The 25933-nt window shown below is 55.2% G+C and overlaps 10 protein-coding genes across 10 annotated transcripts; 6 read left to right on the top strand and 4 right to left on the bottom strand.

Moving 5' to 3' along the window:
• Positions 1-225: 225 nt before the first annotated feature.
• KRP23_6460 (Regulation of nuclear pre-mRNA domain-containing protein 1B) lies at positions 226-1891 on the top strand (the record flags this gene model as incomplete). The annotated part of the gene is made up of 2 exons (XM_067891653.1): positions 226-626; positions 706-1891. 2 exons carry the CDS (start codon positions 226-228, stop codon positions 1889-1891), a joined length of 1587 nt encoding a protein of 528 aa, XP_067745989.1.
• A 417-nt stretch (positions 1892-2308) lies between these two features.
• Positions 2309-3697, bottom strand: KRP23_6459 (uncharacterized protein; the record flags this gene model as incomplete). Its single annotated transcript, XM_067891652.1, has 4 exons — positions 2309-3308; positions 3390-3434; positions 3520-3579; positions 3678-3697. The coding sequence occupies 4 exons, from the start codon at positions 3695-3697 to the stop codon at positions 2309-2311; spliced, it is 1125 nt and encodes a 374-aa protein (XP_067745988.1).
• Positions 3698-3868: 171 nt separating this feature from the next.
• On the top strand, positions 3869-7983 carry KRP23_6458 (Calpain-7; the record flags this gene model as incomplete). The annotated part of the gene is made up of 6 exons (XM_067891651.1): positions 3869-4061; positions 4127-4203; positions 4274-4462; positions 4522-5493; positions 5558-5704; positions 5767-7983. The coding sequence occupies 6 exons, from the start codon at positions 3869-3871 to the stop codon at positions 7981-7983; spliced, it is 3795 nt and encodes a 1264-aa protein (XP_067745987.1).
• A 788-nt stretch (positions 7984-8771) lies between these two features.
• KRP23_6457 (uncharacterized protein) lies at positions 8772-11610 on the bottom strand (the record flags this gene model as incomplete). Its single annotated transcript, XM_067891650.1, has 4 exons — positions 8772-9103; positions 9578-9830; positions 9910-11152; positions 11477-11610. 4 exons carry the CDS (start codon positions 11608-11610, stop codon positions 8772-8774), a joined length of 1962 nt encoding a protein of 653 aa, XP_067745986.1.
• Positions 11611-13590: 1980 nt separating this feature from the next.
• KRP23_6456 (uncharacterized protein) lies at positions 13591-13806 on the top strand (the record flags this gene model as incomplete). The annotated part of the gene is made up of 1 exon (XM_067891649.1): positions 13591-13806. One exon carries the CDS (start codon positions 13591-13593, stop codon positions 13804-13806), a length of 216 nt encoding a protein of 71 aa, XP_067745985.1.
• Positions 13807-14209: 403 nt separating this feature from the next.
• KRP23_6455 (Protein-lysine N-methyltransferase) lies at positions 14210-14868 on the top strand (the record flags this gene model as incomplete). Its single annotated transcript, XM_067891648.1, has 2 exons — positions 14210-14532; positions 14619-14868. 2 exons carry the CDS (start codon positions 14210-14212, stop codon positions 14866-14868), a joined length of 573 nt encoding a protein of 190 aa, XP_067745984.1.
• Positions 14869-14928: 60 nt separating this feature from the next.
• Positions 14929-19300, bottom strand: KRP23_6454 (uncharacterized protein; the record flags this gene model as incomplete). Its single annotated transcript, XM_067891647.1, has 2 exons — positions 14929-15307; positions 15384-19300. The coding sequence occupies 2 exons, from the start codon at positions 19298-19300 to the stop codon at positions 14929-14931; spliced, it is 4296 nt and encodes a 1431-aa protein (XP_067745983.1).
• Positions 19301-19867: 567 nt separating this feature from the next.
• On the top strand, positions 19868-20743 carry KRP23_6453 (Protein tyrosine phosphatase domain-containing protein 1; the record flags this gene model as incomplete). The annotated part of the gene is made up of 4 exons (XM_067891646.1): positions 19868-20126; positions 20213-20293; positions 20354-20670; positions 20735-20743. The coding sequence occupies 4 exons, from the start codon at positions 19868-19870 to the stop codon at positions 20741-20743; spliced, it is 666 nt and encodes a 221-aa protein (XP_067745982.1).
• Positions 20744-22435: 1692 nt separating this feature from the next.
• Positions 22436-23790, bottom strand: KRP23_6452 (Mitochondrial amidoxime reducing component 2; the record flags this gene model as incomplete). Its single annotated transcript, XM_067891645.1, has 2 exons — positions 22436-22772; positions 22847-23790. The coding sequence occupies 2 exons, from the start codon at positions 23788-23790 to the stop codon at positions 22436-22438; spliced, it is 1281 nt and encodes a 426-aa protein (XP_067745981.1).
• A 161-nt stretch (positions 23791-23951) lies between these two features.
• KRP23_6451 (E3 ubiquitin-protein ligase RNF123) lies at positions 23952-25920 on the top strand (the record flags this gene model as incomplete). The annotated part of the gene is made up of 2 exons (XM_067891644.1): positions 23952-25750; positions 25824-25920. The coding sequence occupies 2 exons, from the start codon at positions 23952-23954 to the stop codon at positions 25918-25920; spliced, it is 1896 nt and encodes a 631-aa protein (XP_067745980.1).
• Positions 25921-25933: the final 13 nt, after the last annotated feature.

Here is a 25933-nt window from a genome sequence, read left to right as displayed (position 1 = left end):
ACCCCAACTAGCGCCGGTCGGGCGTTGGCGGAGCTCGCACGGTGCAACCGCCCAGCGCAGCGCCCGCCTATTCCTGGCACCGAGGTCGTTTTTTCCACTTCAACTTGCCTTTATTCTATACGACAGGTTCATTATATATGCTATATAACAGATCTATGAAGCCATATAGGTTTTCAAAACCGGGTGGAGCTGCTTGAGTCGAGTCAAACCTTTAGCGGAATCCCAATGTACTCTCGCGAGAAGTTGGAGCGCCTGCTGCGGCAGGCTAAGGTGACGACGCAGAGCATCCAGAAGGTGTCTCAGTGGATGCTCAACCACCGCCAACACCTGCCGGAGATGGTGGGCGTGTGGCGCGACCTGCTGTTCGAGGGGGAGGCCGAGCACCAGATCGTGTACCTGTACGTGGCCAACGACGCCATGCAGGTGGGCGTGCGCAAGTTTGGGCGCCACATCGCCGCGGCCTTTGAGGAGAAACTCGTGGACATTGTGCAGTTCATCATGCGCGATGGGGAGGAGAAGGTCAAGCGCTGCGCCATCAAGATCGTGGGCATCTGGAAGGAGCGTGCGGTCGTGACGCCCTCACTGCTTGCCATGCTCGAGAACGTGTGTGCGGGCAAACCTGCAATGTACGACAGTAGAGAGGGTGGGACAGGTACTAGTAGGAAGAGCAGGAAATTCTAATGGTTGTGTGTGTTTGTCGTGCAGTGAGGAGGTCCCGGTGGCCGACGGGAAGGCGGAAGAGGACAGGGCTAAGCTGCTGCGGGAAATGACGAGTGAAGCCACGGTAGAACGAGTGCTGGAAGATATGCCCGAGGTGGTGGAGTCTGCTGCAACTGCGCAGCTGGCCACTCACCTCCAGGATCTGGTGAACGCCACGATCAGCGCAGACATGCTGAGTGACAGAATGTTCCAGTTAAAGTCGAGCATCAGTGTCTTCCATCACGCGTGTGCGGAGAAGGACGACGCGGACGACGACGTAATGGAAGTGGGCAGCACGGACGGCAGGACGTTCCCCTGTGTGGGAGACATCGCATGGACCAAGATGGACCAGCAAGTATATGACTTGGACATCGAAAACAGCTGCGGCCACGTCGAGCAGTATCGCAAGAACCTGACAGATCAAGCGACGAAGCGTGAATCGCTGATTCAGGAGCTGCGCGCTCTGGAGAACACGGACTTGTTCACGTTCCCTTCTGGTACAGCAACAGAAGAGGAGGCCGGCCAACAGGAGAGAGCACTGGAGAGACTCTACGACGTGGCGTGCGAGGCTGAGGCGCAGGAGATGAAACAGTTGGAAGAACAACGCGCCGAATTCCGTGCACGGCAGGCGTCTTTGGCTGCTTCTGCCTCGGATCCGTTGTACTCAAGCTACCAACCGGCGGAGGATTCGTATCGGCCAATCACCCCGACTTCGTCGAGTCGTGGTCGAAGCGACAGTGGAAACAGTCACCTGGGCCATCGCAGATCTGCTTACGAGTACGATCAACCGCAGCGATCGTCGCCCACGCTTCGCCGCCACAGCAGCGCCTCGGCAGTCACAGAGCACGGCTTCATCGACGATCGATACAATGATCATCACGGATACAGGCAGAACAACGATCGATACGGTGAGGACTCGCCTTCCACCAGCAAGAGACCAAAGTTGCACCACTCGCATAGCATGGAGTCGCAGAACGTACAATGGCAAGAAGCTTCTCGCTACTCGCCACATGGAGGTGGGGTCCCGCCGAACCCGTACGCTGCAGTGGAAAGGGAGCACTCGCCTCGAGACAACCGTTATTCACCGAGGGACCACTACCAGGCACCGCCGCCACAGCCGCGCCGCCGCACTCGATGGGACTCGATGCCTGAGCAGCGGTTCAACAACCATTACGATGACAGGAGATGGTGACTCGGCCATTGCACACGCATCGTCCTTCCTAACAATATTATTATTATCAGTATTGCCGCCAGGCCGGCAAGCGCTGCGTAGCGCAACATGTAGCAAAAACAACAAAGCTTAAGCTATACCTTGTAGGCTACGCCGCTGCTTCGCCCGTAGTGCAATACTCCTTTTGGTATTAGGTTGGAATGAGACGACGCAGGATGTGTGCGTCCGTCACATCAGGACACTCAGCGTCCAACACGAGAAACAAGAAGAAGGCATCTGCCTTTCAGGTGAGCTAGTGTCCTAATCAAACATATATTTTCGTTCCTGCAATTGGTGCGTGCCGACTTGGCAAAATTCTTCCTCAGTCTCTCCTGCGAGCAAGCACCATGTCAATAGAATAACTTGGCCGTGCCACCATCGTTTCAACAGCAAACCCCGCTACAGTTCCACGATATCCCCCTCCACCTCCACGAGTTCCTGTCGAGGTGGCGGAAGAGCTGTACGAAGTGGCATTGACCGTGCCAACACTGGCTGGTCTTTTGCCGAGTTCCCTGAGCTGGACAACAGGTTGACCGAGGTAAAAGGATCCTCCTTTTTGGTCTGCACAGGTACCTCCTCCTTCTGCGATACAGCCTGATCTCGGCTGTCGAAAGTTTCATGTGTTCGATTTCCCGCTTCCATCGGCTCTTCAGCTAGTGAACGTTTCTCCTGAGCTTTCGGCTTCATTGTCCGCTCCTGGACCTGAGCCGCATCAAGCTTTTCCTCCGTTTCGTCCCCAGACACTTCGCTGTCGTCCAGCTGTTGAAGACTCGTAGAGAGATCGCTACCTTCACTGATGGTCGAGGAATGACGCGGAGAGTTCACGACACCTTGGCCCGCGGCGATCAGGCGACCAACAGGCGCTTCGCGAGCTTCCTCTTGGCGGCGTGAGGCCTCGCTCTCCTCCTGACCACCTCGCTTCCCTCCAAAGAACCCCATGAACGAGCTCGAGATGGATGACGCAAGACGTGTCATATGAAAATTCGTCACTTCCCCAACCGAAGGCGACGCAAAATACGTGTGGCAGGCGCCACAACGCAGACACGCAGTGGCCGGGGGAACGTAGCACACCACAAAGCACCCAGGACATTTGACGTGGATGTTCACGCCCATGTCTCGCGCAAGAAAGTTCGTGCTGTCCCGCAGATCGGAGCCAATCTTGTCCAGAGTAGACCGGATAGTGTAGTCGCACTGCACGCACGTGAGGTTCCCTCCGTCATTCAGAAACCCACATCGCGAGCAGAAAATCTGAGCCGGCGCTGCCGTAGTCACCAGCGAATAGAAAGGAAGGTGGCACTGCGAACATTCCTTCCCTGCTCGTCGGTTCACCGTCCCGCAGCCGCCGCATTTCCAACTGCCGTCGGCCTGCACATCGTGGGTCGGGGGCTTTAGCTCCGCCCTATACAGCACAAAATCGCATGAAATAATGAATTAATACGTCATAAAACTAGCATTTTTTGATACATTTTGCGGCACCCACCCGCACATTCCGCAGGAAGAGACGTCGGGGGCATTCAAGAAAGTGCTGGAGGCAGTCACAAAATAATTCTTGTCAGCACTTCAATGTACAAATTACGATAGAACCCTATTGTTATATTTCATGCACGCACCACGTAGCGCAGGCCACCTGAATGTCCTTCCCGCCCGCAACCGTCTTGTGCTCGAAAGTCCTGCAGTAAAGAACCAACGTTTCAGCGCCGATACTTCGTCTATAGCAGCCAGAACTTCACAGTAGCAGCTCCACATCTACTGTAAGTAAGACACGTACATGCTCTGGCTGCTCTCCATCGTCGAGCGAAACTACCAGGAGGCGACTGCAGCAGGCGACTCGGTCTTCTCTTCTTCACGTCTGAGTTTGCTAATTCGCGACTTTTTTTTAGTGGTATGTCACTATTAATCACCCGTTTTAGTGCCTGCAACTGCACTTCAACTATGGCGACCTTTAGTGCAGGATTCGCCATGCCGCCCAAGAAGCTGCCGTCCAAGCTGACGCCTCAGGGTTCAGCGTTAAACCCGCCACCGACTGCGCGCACTTATCGTCAGCCATTACCAGCGCCGAATTTGCCTCCGACGGACTCGATCCCGCCGCTCTGGACGCCCAATGCGCTTCCGACGGAGGTTTTCCCAGAGTGGACGGACCCTGCAGCTTTGCGTACGTTTGAGTCGTTGATTTAGGTCAAGCTGTTTAAACTTATGGGTATCTACTTTTATTGTTAGCGATCGAGCATTGGGGCACTGCGGAAGAGCCGTACGAAGATCCGTTGGCGCCTGAAAACTTGGTCGTCCCACAAGAGGTTTGCATTGAGTAGCTTCCGATCTCCTATTGGAAAAAGGTTCAAGGATCACGACTTGTTGCCCTAATAGGTGGTGGAAACTAAAGGAACGATCACGTGGAAGCGCCCAAGTCAGTTTCTGCCTGTCATCGTAGATACACCGGTGGTTCCTGCGCCGCCGATTCCCGAGCCAAAAGCCGCCGGTGGCAAGAAACTAGCTCCTATTGCCAAGAAAGGGGAGCCAGAGACTAAAAAGCCGCCCCCATCGAAGCATGCACATGTATGAGATAGAGATTGGCGATTCTCTTGGTTTGCGCTCATTGTTCGTGTGTTTGGCAGGTTTTTCTCCCAAAGTCACGAGAGAAAGAGTATGCATTCTCGAGGAATGAAAAGGCGGGTGCTGCTGCGTCTAGTGCGTCTACACCGCCATCAGCTGCAACAGCTGCGGCTGATCACCATGATCAGCCGTGGCAGATTCCTCGGGATTTCCAGCGACGATGGAGCGTCGAGCAAACGGATGCACTGCAGGCGTGGGCAAAAGAAAAGGAGCGCATCCAGCGCGAACAACAAAATCGCGAGCGGGTGTACATGGGCTTCGAGGACGCTATCGCGTACATCGTCAATGAGCGCCCTCGAGATCTCCTCGCAGAAGGGGATTTTGATGAAGACGATTTAGTGGACGATGGAGAAGATGAGGACGAAGCGCTAACGTCAGCTATGGATGTGAGCAACGCTACGTCCCCGTGGGGAGTTGTGCCTCCTCCAAGGATTGAGGTCGCTCCGAACTCAGTTTTCAAGCCTGAAATTCCTCACGGGGAGATTATCCACGCTAACATGGCATCGTATTTCCGAGTTGTTGAACAACTTTACAGTTCGAACAATGAGACGAGCGATGAAGTTGCGCAGCCGACTCCCTTTTTGTGGCATGCGATTTACCCCCAAGACAGCACAGGACACCCGGTGTATAACCCCGGTGGTAAATACAGTGTGAAGCTCTTCGTCTTCGGCCGGTGGCGCCGAATCGATGTTGACGACAAGCTACCGCTGGACGTCGATGGAAATATCGTATATCTGTCAAGCTCCATGAAAAATGAGATCTGGCCGTCTTTGCTGGTGAAGGCGCTCTATAAAGTGATGTATTGGTTTCATTCAGACTCAGCTGAAGGCGAAATTGCGCTTGGTAACGGCACCGACAGCATGTGCCAAAATGTGGTTCAGACCATGCTGGCGCTTACCAGTTGGAAGGTATCTCGATGGGAGCCGCAGAGCTGTGAGAGCTTCAGTGAAAATGCTTTCCATCAACTGCACCAGGTAAGCACCACATGCGTGGTAGGTGGCTTTTGTCAGTAGGCACTGACTTTGCACGAGTTGCTAGTATGTGCCAAGCGCTCAGGAGCCTGAGCAAACTGAAGAAACCAACGAGGCACCACTCGAAAGCGAGACGGTCGCTGACGGTACATCTGAAAATCCTCCCACCGTAGCTGAAATTACCAACGTGCCAGCTACTGCAAGCCCACCTACGGTATGCCAGTCTGGTGCTTTGAATGAACATCTTACGACTATCACACACTAACTTCTCCGTAGCCTCGCGCGATTATTTGCAGTGCAGGAAGCAGTCGAGTTGCCGACATGATTTTCGGTGAAGCTGTCTTGGTAACTGGTATCGTAGGTGAGATTGGAAACACTACGTTCAAGGTAGTTCGGCAAGGTTCCCCAGCGACAATTTCTGAAGAAGTTACCAACGTTAACGAACTGGTGTTCCTGCTAGTTCACCCAGTACTGCAATATTCCGACACCTTAGTTCGTGCTTGGGTTCCAAATCCTGAGCCACCCCTCGAAGGTGTCGAGGATTCGCGTACAGCACTCGTGCCGTTTGAAACACCTCGTGTGCAATTTGTGGTGGTGGTAATGCCCGATCCAGTATCGGGACAATCTTCTGGAGACAGCTCTAGCGATACCCCTCGCACTGATCAACCACTTGTCAACCTTATTGCCACACTAACACCAGTCCATCCACCAGAGAAACCTGATCAACTTGTCGACAGTTTGGGAAAGTCATCAGAACTGATGGCCACCCACCTCGGTGTTGATCCCAACGGCGGCGTGATCCTGATTGAGGAACTGGACACGAAGAAAACCTCGAGATCCTTTTTGCCTTCGGTTGTGACTCTAAACTCGATATTCTCGGGGCACATCAGCATTCCGCCAGTGGATAAAGGCAGCATCGTGTATCGAGTTTATCCGCAAAAAACGTTGCGATACGGCTACAGCATGCAAGTTGAGTCCGATCACAAGGTAACCTTCCAGGATGCTCCTTCGTACTGGCGCAGTCTGAGTAACGTTCACGTCATCGAGTGCGATGGAACGTATCCAGTCATGTTGCCCGGAACTTGGAATATCCTGTTCAAGCAGAGCTTCGAGCTCAACCCGCCCGCACGGGAAGACGGAGACACATCTCCACCAGAACTGAGAATTGATCTTCATCTCTCCGAGGAGTTGCTTGCGAGCTCTACGCACATATCGATTGTGAATGATGCTACGAGTGAGGTCAAGAAGGTAAACACTCTTTGCTCCAAGGTCACACTCCCAGGTGCTTCAGCCTCGGGCAACAGTGGGGTATTCACCACTGCAGCTTACACATTGATAGTCGACTGCGCTCCAGGCTGCTTCCAAATCCGTGAAGGCAAATGGAAGCTCACAATGGCTAGTGATTGGAATTTCGCCAAGTCGACGACGCATCAGATGAAAATGACCCAATTTGAAGGAATGTACGAGCCTAACAAGCCTCTGCTGTGTTTCCGAGACATGGTGGTAGCGCCGAAGTCCTCACTCTGGACTAGTTTCCAGCTCCAGCTTCTGAGTGACGGAACCGTTCTGAATGATCTCGCTGCGAAGCTCGAGGTCTTTTATTTTGGCGCGGAACAACATCCACGGATCGGAGAGATTAGTTCCAAGGGGAGCGTTCGCTTGCTTCAACTTCCGTCAATCCCTGCAAGTGATAATGCTCAGCCACCGGCAGATGATAAACGCGGGTACATCATTCAAGGTAGCATTGATAGAAGTACCTGTGTTGTGCCGGACGTTTTGCAATCGCTACGCCCGTTCCGTAGTGACTCCAACCGCTCTCCTCCCAAGGAGAACACAACAATGTCCGTGGACGAAAACGTACCTTCTGAAGCTCCGCTACCGGGAAACTCTGATTTACTGCCGCCTCGTACAGCTCGCTCTTCCCGGGTCTTAAGAGGAATCAAGTGGCGACTCCGCTGCTGGAGCACGGAGGACGTAAAACTGCAGGAAGACAACACAAAAGAGCTCCAGTACGACGCAATTCGGGCGTCGTGGGCAGAAAAAGCTGTGGACCGCAACACGAATGGAGCAGTATCACGCCTTTTATACCTGAGAAGATTGGACGAAGCAGAGGCGAGAATGAAGCAAGACAACATGACAGAAGAGCAAATCGCAAAAATTAAAAGCCGCTTCGAGGGGGTCCAAGCGATCAAGGCAAAGGTCGCATCCAAGGCAGGTGATGGCGAGTCATATCTGGAGCAAGTTGAATCCGGCAATGAAATGCTGCTGTCCGATGACCAACTCGCTGAAAGCAAGCGCGTTTTGCTCGAACGAATCGGTGCTGTTGAAGCGGATAAGGAGCAGCGCCGGGTAGTTCGTGCGCTTGCCAAAGAGGAGCGTGCAAAAGAGCTGAAAAGCATGATTCGATCTGTGGTCGAGAAGCGCGCGGTCTCACTCAAGAAGCAGCACGAGCAGAAACGAGGGCTGTCAGTAGTACAGACGCAGTCGGCCTAGTCATTGAGACAGACTGTCCATTGCCTCAAGACCAGTCATCTGAACATTCACCTGTGAGCTTCGTTATTTCCTCAACGCCCTCCCCAATTTTAATTCCTGAGGAGGAGGCGCTCACTTTACTACACTTGAGTTTTCCTATATGCAATGGGTCGCTGTGTCGGCGGTTTCTTCGAACTCCGTTGAGCCGTGGTCTTCTCTCCTCGCACCATTGCTCGTCGAAGCCTAAGTGCACTTGAACGCTAACTTTTATAGCTGGCGTTGAGCTACCCGGGGTCTTTTCAATTTTCTTGTTTTTGTTTACTGCATTTCGCATTTCGCTCTCCCTGGGCTTCAAAAGTTGTGTAATTTCATTTTCATTTTCACTTGGTGGCGGGTGTGCAATTTGTGCAATTTGCAATTTTGTTGTGGCCCTTCTTCATTCATCTGGCCATTTTTGTGTTGTCCGCGTTGTGCGTCTTCAATCTTCAGTTTTGATCACTTCAACTTCCTCGTGATCGCCGTCTCGTCTTCACTTTCAATTTCTGCCGGTCGTCCATTTCATCTCGGTCGCCGAGCAGCCGATTCTTTTATCGCTCGAGTCTCCATTCAGCTCGCGTCTTTAACATGTAATTCCACTTCGCGTATTTTGTCTCGTTACAAATACATTCCTCGGGCCGCCAGCGATCCATCCATCCCCACGCTCGCCTCACTGCCGCCTTCAGCCTGCACGCTCACGAAACCAATTTTAAAATCTCATGAGCAGCGCATAAACCACTGGCCGCAGCACAGCTAGCACTCAGGACAGATGCCTAGAACGGCTCGGCCTTGGTTAACCCCCGTCCGTCACCGATAAATGGTGCGTTGGAGGCTGCAAGCATCGCTGAAGACATGCCCGCATAGTTGGTGGAGGCAGCCACGGCAGCAGCGTGCTCGGCGGCTTTCTTTCTCTCCGCTCGAGCTCTTGCCGCGGTAGTGTTGGCATTGACAGTAATGACAGGAGGTGGGGTCGTATTCACAGTTCCAGGCGGCTGCGCAGGATGGCGCTCGAAGTAGTGCTTCGTGCACATATTGTCGATGCGGCCAGTCTTGGAGCACTCCGGTATGATGCACTTCTTGTCGGCACCATGCGTCACGCAGTACCCTGCGCGGCGATCCGTCTTGTTGCAACCCTCGACCATACAGCGACGACCGCCACCGTGCGCACGGCAAAGTCCGCGACCCTGAGAGCTTTTTGTGCAATTGGGAATCGTGCAGCGGCTACCACCTCCATGCAACTTACACAGTCCACGCGATTGGGCCGAGTTGTCGCATCCATCATGCTGGCAGCGCTTACCACCACCATGACTGATGCAGAAACCTCCGCCTTGGTCGCTTAGCCCGCAACCCGCAAATCCACAGCGACGACCACCACCGTGCCCCTTGCAGAGGCCTCGGGACCGAACCGTTCGATCGCACCCTGGCACGGAGCAGTCCTTCAGCTTCTTGTTTTTGCGCACGCGCCCGCCACTACTGGAACCCGACCGCGTGGATGTTGAACTACGCTTGCCTCCGCTCAGTGTCGTTGCTCCCAAGCGAGTATCAACAATGCGTGTGTCAATCGGAGGCGGTCGGCTACCTGCCACAGTGTTGTTCACTTGCAGGTTGTTGATTGCCGTAACTTGCGAGGATCCTACAGAACTCGGCGAAATGGACATCAGATTACTGCCGCTGTTAGTGGTGGCGCTGTTGATAGCCCCACCACTACTCAGAGGAAATTCTCCCTGCCCTGTCGAGCCTTGTGGTATCCCAGAAACCGAGGCACTGTCTGCTCCGAGGTTATAGCTAACGGCAGAGGCCGTTTGCGAGAGGTTCGTGATGTTATTTGATGCCTAGAGCGCAGAGATCAAAGCACGAATATCGTGAGCACAAGTTCAACGGAAAACGTGTCAGCCCAAGAAATAGTCGTACCTGTACGCAAACTGGGCACGTCGTCGCACCCCACGAGTGCAGGCATTGCGCATGGAACCGATGGCCGCAATGGTTAGCAATTCTGTCGCTGTGTGCGCCACTGCACAAAATGCACGCGTTTTCACCGCTGGCATTGAGCTGAGACGTAGGCGGCGCCAAGGATGGCGGGTACAAGGCATTTGCATTGACCGATGCCGTTGCTGGACCATCCGAGGATAGACTCACCATCGACATGGACGTTGTTGAGCTCGCGACATCTGAATACAACGACGTCGGGTGCGTACCCTCAAGCGACTTCGAGGGCTGCTGCTGCATATACGGCAAGTGGCCGCCGTTAGAAGAAACACCCGTCGAGATATCCACACTTCCGTCCTTCAAGCGCGTCGTCAAGGATGACGCTGAGCTATTGGGACTGAACTGTGGCATCCGCAATCCAGCAGGAAACATCCCGCCAACGCCGTTGTGCATGCCTCGTCCCATAGCGGAAGAAGCGCCTCCATTACCATTGGCATCGAAGCTGGTCCCCATTGCAGCACCAGGAGGTACCAGGTCCATCGGATTGTGCTGTTGCGACGGCTCCTGCGTACGCTGCTGCTGCTGGGGAAAATACGACGCGCCGCCACCGTACATGTTGGAGCGCTGGTGCATTGGCTGCTGCTGGTGCGAGCTGTTCGAAGTCGCCTTGATCTGCACAACGTTACCAGAACGCTCGATGCCGTGTACGTACCCACCACCGGAATTGAGGAACGAGTCGGTGGCCACCACACCGTACGGCTGCCTGAACTTGCGGTCTCCTGCGTCCTTGAGCCCAATATTTACAGGTTCGTGCGGCATGGCATCCTGCGGCGCCTGTGGGTTCGTCGCCGAGCTCACCAGCATGCCCAAGGGATTTGTCTCGCCAACCTGTGCGTAGCCTCCATGATACTGCTGCTGCTGCGTCGGTTGCTGCTGCTGTTGCTGCTGATAGTTTCCAGTGCCGCCGTAATTCTGCGCGTACGCCGGGTAGCCATATGCCGCTGCATACGACTGCTGCTGCTGCTGCTGCTGCTGCTGTTGCTGTGTCGGATGCGGCGAATACTGCTGACTCGGCGCATAATCAAACTTGGTTCTGCTGTCCGCGGGGTTCTTGAGGTGCGAGTAGTTGGCGTAGGGTCCAGTATGGTAGTCGTTCACCTGCTGCAGCTGCTGCTGCTGCTGTTGCGACTGGTACTTGGGCACGCTGCCTCGAGGACCTCCTTGGAAGCTGCAAGACGAATAAAACAGTGAAACAATTAGTGACCATCCAATTTCCTCCGCATTGGTCCTTCGACTTGATGGAGCAAAGAAGTGGACGCTCCGCTGCGTCCCCCATTCCTCTTCCACATGGGGAGGATGGTCCTCTTTCCCCTCGCCGCAGTGCATTCCGCTGGTCGAATGTCTCCAATGCGGGACGGGGAGCGACAGGGGGAAAGAGACAAAAAGCAACCTTGCCCGAGGGGAAGGGGGCCCCACAACAGACAGCAGCGGCTTCAACTTCAAAGGCAACCAAAAAGTGTAGGCACCCAGGCACGGCGTTTAGGGATCTAACCTTTTGGCGCGGTCCATGGCGGCGACGTTCACCACGTTGGCGTTCAAGGCGTTGGCGGAGAAGGAGTAGGGCGCCGCGAGGCCGCGGGACTGCGGCGGCGGCGGCGCGGGATGGCTGGGCGTGAGCTCATTCATCAGCGCTGCCCGCTCGCCGTGGGCGCGGAGGATCGCTCAGAGAGGAGGGAGGGGGCGGAGGCGCGGATGCTTGGCTGCCCTGCTGGCTGTTTTCTTGGCTGGCGTAGCGAAGGCGGCCAACTTGGCTCGGCCGTGCGGGTGGGACTAATAGTTGGCGAGGATCGGCTCTGCGTCTGTGGGCTGTCTGCCGCTGGCCGCGGGCGGGAGGGATCGGAAGTTAGGGCGTGGCGCTCTGGTCATTTGAAAACCACGCAGAAACAAGCCGCCCCGCTGGCCCGCCGCTGCCCAACCAACGCGCGGACACCTCGCACCTAAGCGGGAGGCTATGGTATACAAAGATATTCTCCCCGGTTTTAGAGGATGAAAACGAAAGGGACGCGGTGATGGATTTCTTACTGGAGACCTTGCGCCGAATAAGATTCGCAATCTACCCACGTCACTAAACACGGGTCGAGACGGGCGGAGAGAAAACGTTCAGTTTGCGCCAGCCTTTTTCCATAAACGAAGGCGTGCCTCTCGGATATCGCAGCGCCAAGCGCGCCACGACGATGGTCGGAGCCCGCCTGCGTCGTCGCGTGCACTCGCTGCGTCCGCGCCGCGCTGTGCGTCGTCGGTCTCGGTGTCCATTCATGGCCACGATGCTACTCTCGGAGCCCACTGTAGTACCGCGGTCGGAGCCATGTGCTCGTCTGCCCAACATGGCTCCATCATCCCTCAGGACTCCGCTTCTGACTGACAGATCCATCGCTGGCAGCGCCACACGCTGCCACGAGGGGCGCGCCCCGTTGGCTTGTCTGCCTGCGGCGGTGCCATCGCACCAGCCGGGCTTTGACTTGCATCGCCCGAGCTGCTTTTGGGGGCGACCTGCAGCGTATCGAGGGGTCACGCTCAAATGCTTATTCAAATGCTTATTCCGCTCTCGCTACTCGTGTGTCGGCGTGGATCTCAGCCTCTCCCGCGGGCAGCATGCACCGAAAATCGAAGTTTCACCAGTCCTCCTTGCGTTGGCAACACTGCTGGTGCTTGGCGCCTGTGGGTCTCATCAGCGTCTTCTGAAGACGCTGAGTGTCATCTCCTGGACACTTGACGCTGGACGCGCTCGGCGCGTTGCTTGTCGCTGGCAACCATTGCTTCGGTGCTGCTGAAGGGCTCGTACTTACACGCACGTCTCGGCCACTGTCGCTGTGCAATACTGTAAGAAGAACAGAGCGCTATAATGTTCGACCGGCGAACTTCGGTGAGGCAGCGTGCAACAGCGCACCTTGCACGCTGTGGTACCGATGCCGGGGATGGATCAAACGAGTGGTACTCCTTCTGCCAGAGAAGTGAGCTACTTGAGGCCGCAATTGACTGCGATGACGCCGCTGATGACGAACGCCGCCGATGAGCAACGAGCACCGAAATTGCAAACAAGACAGGGTGCGCACTGCCTGCCTGCCAGCCACTGCTGTGCATCCATGCCACGTTAGACAGCGTTGAGCTGGATGCGATTCGATAGAGCACGTCGGCATGCCGCAGCACGAAATGCTGCTCCATGCATTGCGAAGCCATTGCAGTCAGGATTTGGCGTTCACCGAAAGTTCAATCTGTGTGGTCCACATACCTATATTTGTAGATTTATTCATAGAAAGCTATTTCAGATTCTACCGTTGGCCTCCGTCTAATTGCGCTTACTATTTTCGGCCAATCACTACTCGTGAGAACCCTACCCCTTTGACTGTCGCCAGTAACATAGCCACGACGAAAATAGAAGCCTACAGCGAATTAGTCTAATCATCTACATTTAAGTCTAATTAGACGGAATTAACCGCTTTCCAAATATAGGAAGAGCAGTGATGGATTTTCAGGGACGCGAGTGAGTGGCTGCAACGCCAAGATTCGCCGAGGCTCAAGTTGCCTGGTCGCAAGTCCGCCACGCACGTTCTGGTGCATTCCACAAGCTCCAGCTCCAGCTCCAAGCCCCCAAATCTCATCGTCGCCATGCCGCTCTCCACCATCGTCGCCGCCGTGACCAAGAGCTCCGCGAACGCCGTCATGCCGCTGGTGCTCACGTCCGCTGGCATCACCAGCTACGCACGCTACGCAGCGACGCACTCGCCCGCAGAGAGCACGACCAGCAACCCCGCCGACCTCGAGCACGAGCGAGAAGAGCACCTCCACCAGCACGTGGCGCTGCCCTGGAAGGGTACGCGGTAATTGTCCACGAGAGAGCTGCACGCTCCCCTCAGCACAGCAGCACGTATATATTATATGTGCGCGGCCCCAAGAGCAGCTTCCTCCGTCTTCCGTCCCCAAGAAGCAGCAGAAGAAGACCGAGCAGTCTAGCGCTTCAAGCCGCGCAGTCCGCGGGCGGCACCCACCACCCTTCGTATCTATTTCTTGTTCGAGGTTTACTTACACCGAGCCGAATCAACAATAATCCCATGCATCGTTTAGATCAACCCGCATCTGTCTGCTCTTCAGCCCTTTTTGCCTTGTCTTGCAGCTGCTGCTCGTCCAACGGTTGGAGCCTCGTCACATTTTCGCCGTTTTCCGGTCCTTGGTGGCGCAACTTTGGATCGCGAGCCAAAGTTGCATCACCTCGCCCCCTCGCTGCCCCATGCTCGCGCCGCGCAAGACGCTCTACTCGACGCCACTGAGCGCCTTCCGCCGCGCGCTGGCGCTCGTGCACGTACAGGCCTCCGACGTGGTCTACGACTTGGGCTGCGGCGACGGCCGCCTGCTCATCGAGGCCGCGCGGAGCTTCGGCGTGCGCGCCGTCGGCGTCGAGATCGACCCCAAGCGCGCGCAACAGGCGCGAGACGCCGCGCAGAGGGAGGGCGTGGACCACCTCGTGACGGTGCACCAAGCCAACGCGCTGGAGTTCGACATCCCCACTGACGCCACCGTCGTCTTCCTCTTCCTCATCGGCCGCGGCCTGTCGTACGTCCAGTCATCCAGTCATCCACCCCCAGCTGCACGTGACTAACGAGCACTTTCGACGTGTGACTCTGTGTTTGTGCCTGTAGGCTGGTGCGCCCAAAGCTCGAGAAGCTGGCAGGGTGTCGAGTCATCACGTATCTGTATCGGATCCCGAACCTGACGCCGCTAGAGAAGCACCTCGTGCCGTCGAGAGAACCAGCACCAGAACAAATTGGAGAACAGGAAGAGCAGACGAGTAATTGTGCAGTGGGCCCGGCGGACGTGGTATTCCCGGTGTACATTTACCACTTCCCGACGTCGACAAGCTCCGCCATGATGCTGCCCCGCTCGGCGTGAGTATGAAAAATCTCAATGGAACCCAGACTGTGTTCATTTTACAAAGATTAGTCCTGCTATTCACTGCAGACTGATGCGGGGCAAGAGTTTGCCGCGAGCTTTGGGCTTTTGATGTTTTGTAGGGGACACATTTGAGGAGACGACTCCGTAGGGCATCCCTGACGCTGAAGGAAGTCCAGCAGGTCGCGATTGCTTTGATTTCTTCTTCTTGGTACCAGCACTTGGTACTGAATTCTTGCGAGCGGCTGGGCTGCTGGTGGAGCTAGTGGCAGGCGAGGCGGCGTTATTCCTGGAGAACGAGAGGTGGCTGTTACCACTCGACCGAGACGACCATGGCGAACTGCGGGAACTCAGCAGCTGTGAGCTTGAACGCCCTCCGCTTGAAGCCATCTCTGTCGGACTGCTTGACGAACTCTCTCGGCCGTCTGCCTCTGGCGAGCTGTTTCAGAGCAAATAAAGTGAGCTACAAACTGCGGATGCAAAACAAGGACGATGAAGACATGCAGGGCGCTTACTAGGGCAGCTTTTCCAGCGGAAGGAGCGGGATCGCGTCATCTTCGTCGTCGTTGTGGTTGTCCTTGCTTGCAGCGTAGCGCTCCTTGTGCTGATGTTGGATTCTAGCTTTGCTCGCACTCTTATGTGACCCGGAGGCTGCAATGGAAGGGTTGTTGCCCTGGCTGAATTCGAGTCCAAGCTGAGCCTTGATGACAGCCATGGGCAAATTCGAGAGTTCAGCCGACGTCAGCGGCTCGTTCGAGTAAAACTTGCGGTAGTCGGCTGTAGGACCCGATGACTGGCTCGACGGTGGTCTATCTACAAGCTCCGGGCTCGAATCGCAGTTGTCCGGCGAGTTCACTCGAGCTTGGTTGCTGCTATCATCACTTCTCGAGCCTGTTGCCACTGCTGGAGGCTGAATTTGTTGCTGCCGCAATACACGCTGAAGCTCCGCCCGGTGAACTTCAGCTTCACGACGACGCTCTCGTTCCAGATCGAGTTCTTGCTGCAATCGAGATGCTGTACGCTCACCTTGCTGTTGCGCTGCCTGCATTCGAGCAGTGGCATCGGTTATCGTCTGATTAGCTGCCTGTTGTACGCTTTCCAGGCGCTGTGTAGCTGCCCTCAGTTCAGCACCCGAGCGGCTCAATTCACCTTTTGCACGCTCTAATGCCTGCTTCATTGCCTGCATTTCGCGTTGTGCTCGCACAATCTGTTGCTGCGAAGCTTCACTGTCTTCACGGACTTCTGCAAGCTGCACATCGAGAGCACGACGCTCTCGAGCCACTCGTAGAACCTCGTCTCGAGCTCTCTCTTCGCTATCCTGAGCTTCACGCACTTTTGCGTCTAGTGCCTGCTTCAACTCGTTCGCTTTGGCTTGAAGAGCGTCGCGTGTAGCTGTGAGTGGCGCCAATTTTCGCTCAGCCTCACCGGCACGGCGTGACAGCATCTCCATCTCGCGCGTCTTCGCTTCATTTTCCTGCTTCTTACTCTCGAGGGCATTTGCTGTGCGCTGTAGCCTCAGTTCGAGTTCGCTTAGACGTTCTTCGAGCTGCTCTTGCACTCGAGCAGCTTCATCACGGGTTTCACGAAGCTGTGCATCACGTGTCCGTAGCTGCTCCTCGACCTCGCGCAGCTTGGAGCGTGTTGTGCCTCCATCTTTCTCTTTCTTGGCACGAGCACGTTCGAGCTCAAGAGCGTCCTGCGCACCTTGTAGCTCTGCTACAAGATCATCAATGGTAGCATTTGCAGCACTCTGGATCGCTGTGATCTTGGCTTGTAGCTCTTCGGAGAGTGCTGCATTGTCCTGATTTTCAATCCGCGCGGCTTCGAGCTCTTGTCGAAGTCTTTCGTGCTCCTCTCCAAACTGCTGAGCTTGCGCTCGAGCGTCTCGGCGGACAACTTCAACTGCTCGTAGTGCATCTTGAGTGTCGTCTGCAGCTCGTTGAAGCTCCATTTGCAACGACTGTTTGCTGCGTGTGGCACGCTCAAGTTCAGCTTCCAGTCGGCGCAGCTCTGCAGCTTGTGCTTCCCTTTGCGCTTCCAGTTCAGCAAATTGGGGTGTTAGCGTTGCTCGAAGCTGCTCAACTTCAAACCGAGCTTGCGCTTGCACTTCCTGTTGCGCTTGCACTGCTGCAGCTAGCGAGGTTTCTGCCCGTGCTTGAGCTTGCTGGGCTTCTGACAATTGACGTGAGAGTGTATCCCGTTGCTGGCGAGCAACATCAGTATCCTGAGCACGAGCTTGCTCTGAATGCTCGAGCTTGTTCTGCAGCTGGGTAAGCATGACAAGCATCTCTTCTAGCCGATGCGTCTTTTCCTCCAGTGCGAGAGATAATTCGTGCTCGCTTTGGGAGCGCTGGGCTTGCTCTGCATCCCGTGTTTGTACTAGAGCGTCTCTTTCCTCGCTCAAAGTCTGGGTCGTTCGCTCTAACTCACTTCGAAGCTCATGGGCCTCCCGTAGTTTTGCTTGAGCTTCCTGTTGGGTGTTCTGAAGCTGGGTAGCGAGATGTTCATTTGTTCGCCTCGCGCTCTCTTCCAAGTCCGCATGAGCTTCCTGGAGATCACTGTGAGTGAGCTGAAGCTCTCGGTAGGAGCCACGAAGTTGCTCCAGCTCCAGCTGCTTGTCATTTACTGCTCGGTATTGTGTTTCCAGACTAGCATTGAGCTGTTCAGCTTCAGCCAGCAAATCGCGCTTCTCCGCTTCGAGCGCTGTACTTCGAGAACGCTGTGCATCCAACACCTTTTGCAGCTGCAGAATCTGCGACGCACTTGCAGACCGAAGGTGCTCGAGCTCTTGCACTTGTTGACGAAGCTGCTCATTCGAGCGTGTAAGTTGTGCCTCCTGGCCCCCGGCAGCTTGAGAAAGCTGTGCAAGCTCTTCAGCTAATGTTTTGGCATCCTTGCGTGCAGCCTCCAGCTCTTGTAGCGTATTCTGTATCTGCGTTTGAAGCTCTTGCTCCCGTGTCCGATGCTTTTCACGGTCAGTATCGCTTTCTTGCTGTAAGCGCAGCACCTTTAACTGCAACGGCTCCAGTGCACCAGACACTTTTGTGAGCTGCTTGAGCGCTCGAACTACAGATGGCAATTGCGCTAGTGGGTCATCGTTTTCATCAGAATTGTCGTCTTCCTCCTCTTCATCTGAATTCGAGCTGGAGCCGAGTGGCGCTTGTGTAATGAGATCGAGACACTGCCGCGTCAGTCGCTCAGCAGTCTTGCATCGACTCGAGAGCTGCTGAAGCTGAGAGTTTGAATCCTCCAGCTGACCCGCAGTCTCCCGTAGCTGTTCGTTCAGCTCCTGTAGGGTACCATTTTCCGCGGACCCCTGTGCTTCGAGGCGGGTCTTTTCAGCTTTCGTGTTCTGAAGCTCGGTTCGTAGTTCTCGAAGCTCGTCTTGGGCTTCACGCACAACGCGTTCGGCTTTTTCTCGTAGCTCTAGGGCTTGTAAACGCTCCTCTTGTGCTTGATTCTCATGCTCAGCGAGTGCTGCTGCGTGTTGCTGGCTCATTTGCTCTGCTTGTGTTTGGAATGTAGCAACTTCAGCCACCATGAGAGCATTGAGCTCCTCCTTTTGAGCTCGCTCTTCATCGGCACTAGCTCTAGCAGCTTCTAGCTGTTTCTTGAGCTCTTCGTGCAACTGATTGCGTTGAGTTTCTGCTTGCACCTGAAGCTCGCGTTCTCGTGCAACAGCGGCGGCTTGCAAACGGGCAAGTTCCAGCTGGCCATCCTGAGCCTGCGAGCGAAGCTGTTGCTCGCGCAGTTGAGATGCAGTCTCCAGTTCTTTGGTAGCGTTCCAAAGATGCTGGCCAAGCTCTTGCTTCGCCTGTTCCAGCTCGTGCAGCGTCTCGAGCAGCTTGTTGCGCTCTGCGTTGTGTTGGTCCTCTAGCTCTTGAACTCGAGCCTCAGAAGATTGCTGAAACTCGTCCATCTCGGCACGAAATCCCTCTTGTTGTTCTTGTTGTTGTTGCTCGTAGCGAGAACACGCAGTTTGGAGCTCCGTGCGCACTTCGAGGAGTGCAGCTTCGCATTTTTCACGGATCTCATCGGCGCACTGTTGCTGCCGCTGCACTTCATCGTTCATTACTGACAGTTCTTCGCGGTGGTGCGTTGTACTCTGAGCTGCGTCGGCCTTCAGTGCCTCGAGTGCTTCTTGGACTCGTGCAAGTTCCTCGCTTGTGGCACGTTCATTGTTTGTGGCAGTAGTCAGCTGCTCTCGAGTTTCAGCTAGCTGCCCGGCCAACTGAGCCGTCTCCACTAGCTTTTCGCGCCACGCAGCGGCCGAGCCTTCCGATTCTTGCTTCATCTGCTCTAGCACGGATCCTAGCTGCTCTAGGACTTGGCCGCTTTTCTCGGTTGGTGGCACGCCCCATGACTCACGATTGGCGCTGGAGCTTCCCGGCGCACTCAAAAATTGCTGTTGCTGCAGTCCTGCTGGGGCCATATAAGCTGTGGATGGAAATGCGCTCGGCCCGAGAGATAGTGTGCGTGGGATGGAGGCACCTGTTGTAGGGTAGCAAAAAGCTGCAAGGCTTTGTTGATGCTGAAGCTGTTGAAGTTGAAGCAGCAAATCGGCACTGCCCACGGGTAGTATCTGCGGTTGGGATGGTAGCGCCTGGCGTCCGTGGTCATAGTCAAGAGAATTGTAGGAGCCTGCGCCTTCTGCGTGAGTACCAGCGTTCGAGTTGCGTCGCGCCTTGGCAGTCATCGGTGGCGAGCGCTTACTACCGACAAGCGCGTTGGAGGACGACTTTCGCCCCGAGCCGGACTTCATTGCAAGAAAACACTAGACCACTTGGCTTGGACCACTTTGTGTAACCTTGCAGAGCTTAGAGCACCCACTGCCAGTGCTGTCTGCACCAATTGTAGCCATCTATGTTTGGCGACTTGGCGGTTCTCCGCAGCTCACTCCATTTAGCCGTCACGAACCCACACGAAGCTTCTGTAACCTGCCCGACCTGCAATCGGCGCGTGAGAACTGCATCGGTAGTTGCCGAGCTGAGTTGCTGCGATGGGGTCGCCCGTGAAAGCTCGCGAATGGGAGAAGACACTGAAAGTCAAGTGTCGACTATGCGGTGGTGCGCGTTGCAAGCGCTGCAGTGAAAGTGCTGCGCTGGCCAAGTTGGATTCACCGGTGCGGGGTCTGCACGCTGACTGGGTGGCGGATTGCGCCTTGGCGATGATGCGGCCGTCCTCGAGACTCATGAACGAGTACAAAATTGCCGAGCAGTTCCACAAGTGCGTAAACTTTCATGAAATCCCTGCACGAGGTGACACTAACAAGTCGACCCCAACGCTTGCTGTTTGTGTCCTTGGAGACTGAATATTACAGCGGTATTCAATCTGACACTTCCAGGTGAACACCCGTACTGCGGTGACGGGCTTGGAGCTAGCGGCTTCCCTTATGATCCGGAGAAGGACCTCATGGCTGACAACAGTGCGTACATGTCGTGCTGCATTCATCTAGTGGTCTAACGCGTTCTTGCTTTCCTTGCAGTTCGGTTTTACAACTTTGGTTGGGAAGACATGACGACACCGACGCAATCGTTTATGATGGATATTGTCAAGGTCATCGCCTCCGTGTTGCTCACTGGTCACCACAGAGTGGCGGTGCATTGCCATGCTGGTTACGGACGGACTGGCATTACCATAGCTTGTGCACTCATTTTCCTGCACAATATCCCACCGGAGTTAGCAATTCGTCTCGTGCGTCGTGATCGACCTGGATCCGTGCAGACTACGGGGCAGACTCAGTTTGTGCACGACTTCCACGCCTACCTCAATGCCGCTCGCGTCGTGTTCGCCCTCCCAAAGGTGCATGACCGCTTTACACTTGCAGAGACTGTGGAGCACCAGAATCGCCGTTTACATGGTGAAGGCGCAGTAAACACCAATCTGCCGCGTGTACTTGATTTCCTGTGCGTCGAAGTTGAAAGCGCGATCGCAGCAGCATCTGACGTTGTGGCCGTCGCGTCGGCCTTTATAAATCACCTGTGCGTGCGTCAGCAAGAGGCTTGGCCCCGAACCAGCGAATCCACTAAAGAGTTTTATCGCGCGACTCCTTCAGGAACCGCAGAATTGATTGAACGGCACCGACAATTCATTGCAGCAGCAGTAAGAGAGTCCCAAGCAGGCAGCAGTGGAATTTCGCTGAATGACATGGAGGTACCTGAAGCTGTCACGCGTGAGCAGCTATTCCCCATCAAAGTCGGCTTTAACGTTGGCGAATGGACCTGGGAAGAAGCCTCAGCCCTGTGCCCCAACGCTTCCATTCACGCGATACTGCTGCTTGACTGGCTCGAGCACCTTCGCGAACCAATTCTCAGTAGCCAACTTGTTGAAAAGCTATTGAACAGTCCTCCCGTGCCTCCGCTAAAACTTCCTTCTCCGAATACATTTGGAAACCCTGCGGCCACAATACAGCATTCGCGGAGCGAAAGCGAAAGCCACCTTAGCGCCAGCAACAACATCGGTTGCAACTTTCAGTTCCAAGGACTCCACCAACTACCAGCGTACGCTATGAGATCATTGGATCGCGTGCTTTCATGCCTACGCGTTCTTGAGGCTAAACTTGAGCAGTTTGACACTGGGGATGTTCTTTTTGACGCAATCTGCGTGCGAACTGCCATGGCACTGTTCCACTTGCCCACCACTTGCTCAACAGCATCACTACGACGCCATGCAGACTGCGTTGCCCTGCTCATCGATAAGTGGCATGCCCCCAAGCGCTTGGAACTGAACTTGGAGTCACTTCAAAAACTCAGCGTTCATAGACCCTCCACTTGCCGTCTCACTCAATCGGCTAGCACCATCAACTTCAGTACCGAGACTGGAGACAAAGCTACATCTCACGATAGCGCATCGAAACCACACTCGCCTTCTCGATCACCTACACGCTTAACATTGTCACCAACTTCGTCCCCCGCTAGAACTCCACGTGAGCCAGCTAGCCCAACCAGCAGTCTGCCGGGCACCCTCAGTGACGACATAGCAGAAACTTTACTGCAGTCGCAAGCACTGACTTCGGAACAGTTTGGGGACTTCCAGCTGCAGCTACCGCACAAGCCACAAGGCGAGGCACAACCACGACCCAGCACCGTTTCGTGTGTTGCAGTCACTACAACATCTCCGCGATCGTCTCCACGGTCGTCATCTCCGATCAAGATCGAGCCTCTCCCAACCGCCTTCACCCGACGTGAAGAAGATAAAGCTGATGGCAAGCCACTAGCAGCATCACAGCCTTCAACATCGTCGGCGTCACCCAAGAAGATAGACCTCAGCCCTTTGCCACCACAGCCAATTCCCGACAAGGAATCGGAGCTGAGTGATGACAGCTACACGGTATCACTACCTGCAGAGCTTACAAAAAGCAGTCTTCACATGAACCCGCCTGCGCTTCCAAGTGTGCGAGATGGAGGGCGCTACAACAGGAGAACAGGAAACGCAGCCAAATAACGCCTTCCGTGTTAGTAAGTGAGATTCCAAAAAATATAAGGAAATGAGAACACAATTGATCGCCACATCTGTATTCACATGCGCACTGCACGACGTCTGTAGATATGAGTTTGTGCAGGGGCAATCAAGCGATGATCTCACTCTTCAGTGTAAGCACCTTCACATCTGCACCAATATCAATCCGCGGAGGAATCGAATCGCCCTCCGTCGTCTCCAAGACCATGTTGGATCCGAAGTATCCCTCCACTTTCTTGCCATCAGTGAAGCCCAAAAGGACACCATTGCGTTCCCGAACAATCGCACGGGAAGGCTCACGTTGCGGGTGGACTTCGCCAGTAGCCTGATCCACGCTCGGTACACCACAGCGCGAGCAAGGCCGCACATTACGGAATTGAATACCCCCAATCGTGACACAATTCCAGTGTTCGTCTGCGAACGGCGGGCTGCCGCGCAGCACAATACTGTTCGGCAAGGAAACCCACAGCTACGTCAACCCAGCAAATAAATCATCAATGGCTCGATATGAAATACGTACTTTGGGCGGAAGCGGTTCATAGGAATCGGAGTCTCCAGAGTCGTGTTGAACTGCTCCAGTGATTCTTCAAGTGCAAGGAGGAACGGGAACGCATCGGCAAAGTTGGTGGAGTGTCCAGGTGCATATTTGGGCTTAACGGGACGCGTGAAGTCCTTTTTCATCCGCATGAGACGGAAAGCGCGGCTATCATCTTGTAGAAATGTGCTTAGCCACTTCGAGGCAGCATCTCCCTGGTCCACCGCCTCCACTTGGTCCTTCCAGATGCGCACAACGCGCATCTCTCCGTTCTCCACCACCGGCACCTCCAGATCCGGCATCCCTTTGGCCGTCAGCACTACACCCGTAGCTTGAACAGAGTCATTACTTGGGAGCAACTTGGGGTGCAACAGAGCCATTGTGGGGTATCTTCTTTGGCTCACGAACTTGTCTCGTCCACCGTCGATAATGACCCACTCTCGGTCGTGGAGCACACCTCTCGGCGTCAGCTGCGTCTGCTTCAATGAAACACCAGCACAGCCTTTTATAGGGTACACATAAAGACCCGAGACCGTCGGGAATTGCACCTCGGAGCTCTGGAGCGTCACAGCCTGCGAAGCCGAGAGCTGCACCTCGTAGCGGTCGCAATCCGCGTCGTAGCTCCGAATTGAGCCCACCTTTTGGCCATTTTGGGGATGCCTTAGCGACACAACAGCATCAACAGGAAGCAAATTCTTGCGCGTCTCCGCCAGTCGCTCCTTGACGTCGTCGCGCTGTAGAACGGAGGGAGTGGACGACTTGGAAGGCGTCTGCTGAGGCCTGGAGAGCTTCTTTTTGGCTGCAACCGCCACGAACAGAAGCGCGAGTGACGTGGCTATTAGAACAGAGAAAGAGAGCGTTTGAGACGACGTGGGGGCCGCCGCACATGCTGCCGGGAACAGCGCCAGCAGCAGCGTCGCCGTCGACATGATCGATCAGCAAATTTGATACTGACCAAAACCAACTTTACGGAACGTCACAAAATCTGATTAGATGATATGTCACTCTTCTTGCAACAGTGACTTCCCACGGCTGTCATTAATTCATAACACAATTAGTGCCCATTTCCTGTTTGGCAGCACCACCGACAATGGCGACGGATGAGCTGCAGTTCCTGGTGCACTTCAATCGCACGCTGTGCCTGTCGCTGGATGCAGGCGCGGCCAGCGTGGAGCGCCTTGCGTCTTTCGTCCAGCAGCGCGAGGGCGTACCCGCGTCTCTCCTGGATCTCTACGTAGACGGCCGCAAGCTGGACGATCTCGCCCATGTGCCCAGCTTCCCCGCCATCATTCGCGCGCGGCTCCGCGGCGGCCTGCGTGGTGGCAAAGGCGGCTTCGGAGCCATGCTACGCAGCATGGGGAAGGCCTCGGGCGCCAAGGCCACGACGAACTTCGGCGCGTGTCGAGATCTGCACGGACGCCGACTGCGCCACGTGAACCAGGAGGTGGCCATGAGCAAGTGGCAGCAGGACGGAGAGGCCCGATCCAAAAGGGAGAAGGACGGTGTGACGGACCAGGAGATGATGGACGAGGAGACGCCCAGCGGTATCCCCGGGTGGTACCTGGCCACGCCCTCGTGGGCGGAAGGAGTGAAGAAGTCGTACATGAAGAGACGGCGCAACACGGTGCTTTGCAAGAGCTGGGCGAAGGCTAGAGAAGGAGGACGTGCCCCACCTGACGGGGCTCCGAGGTGGTGGGGCTGTCCACGTGGACGACAGTGTGACTTTGCTCATGGAGAGCAGGAACTGCGTGGAGAAGGATTGACGGACTTTAAACGAGCCAAGAGAGACGATGCTCAGAGACTCAAGCAGCAGGAGCTACAAGACTATGTCGACTTTGAACAGGAGATGCCTGACGATGTGCTGGACGCCATTAAAAGCGGACTCCGACGTCGGAAGACCAAGGCCAAGGCCAAGATGGAGCTACAGGAGGCCGACGCTCGGGTACTCCCGCCCGATGCAACCACACGCATCAGTGTGCGCTCGGCGCAGCACCCGCCTCCCGTTGTGGAGGAGTGGCTGGAACTGGTTGGCGAAGGCAGCGAAGAAAACGCGACTGCTAGCGTGGGGACGACGTTCAAGCACGGACTGTGCGAACTTCGTGGCCGAGGCAACTTTGGCACGGCGGCGGCGCGCCACTGCTGCGCCGTGACGAAAGGCAAATGGTACTACGAAGTGCGACTTGTGACAGCTGGAGTGGTGCAGCTTGGCTGGGCAGACTCGACGTTCCTGGCGAACTCGGAGACTGGAGATGGCGTAGGCGACCACGAGCGGTCTTGGGCCTACGATGGTGCTCGTCAGGTGAAATGGAATGGTGGAAAGGACGAGGAGTATGCTGCGGGTGATTCCTGGAACAAGAACGATGTGATCGGGTGCCTGTTGGATCTCGACGAGGGTACCGTTTCGTTCACTCGGAATGGAATCGATCTTGGTGTGGCATTCCGCAACGTTAAACATACTTCAAGTGATCAAGGCTTCTTCCCAGCTATCAGTGTTGAGCAGACAGAGATTCTGCTAGTGAACATTGGCTCTCAGCCATTCGTTTATGAAGCTCCTGGGTTTGAACCTGTCATTGATATCCTCGAAGCTGCTGCTACAGATGATTCAACAGTAATCCCCGCGTCTGTAGACGTTTCTGGAGTTGCCAAGGCGACGGCTAAGCACCCCGAAGGATTCACTTCCGAAGAAGTCCAACTCAAGAGCCAAAGTAAAAAGAGCCCAGCGACGAAAACCAGGTCCAAGACACCCCAGGCGCCAAAGGAACATGAGAAGAAAGTAACTCCTACAGAACCCCCGATCGACCTTCAGAAATTCGAGACTATCGACTCCCTTGAAGCGCTGGGACTGGACAGCTTAAAGCTAGAGTTGAGTCGTCGTGACTTGAAATGCGGGTACGTTTATCGTGGTAGTGAAGTAGCATTTTGGACCGTGTTGGTGTCCTGAAGTCTAACCTGTATTCTTTAGTGGTAACCTGAGCCAGCGTGCTGCTCGACTGCTTAGCGTTCGAGGAACAGCCTGGGAAGATATTGACCCCAAGCTCAAGGCCAAGAAAAACAATTAACCGGCACCACGAG

This window comes from Phytophthora ramorum (genome assembly GCF_020800215.1).
Source record: "Phytophthora ramorum isolate Pr-102 chromosome Unknown Phyram_PR-102_s0005, whole genome shotgun sequence".
Classification (NCBI taxonomy): Eukaryota; Oomycota; class Peronosporomycetes; order Peronosporales; family Peronosporaceae; genus Phytophthora; species Phytophthora ramorum.
This window is presented reverse-complemented; position numbering and strand designations above follow the sequence as displayed.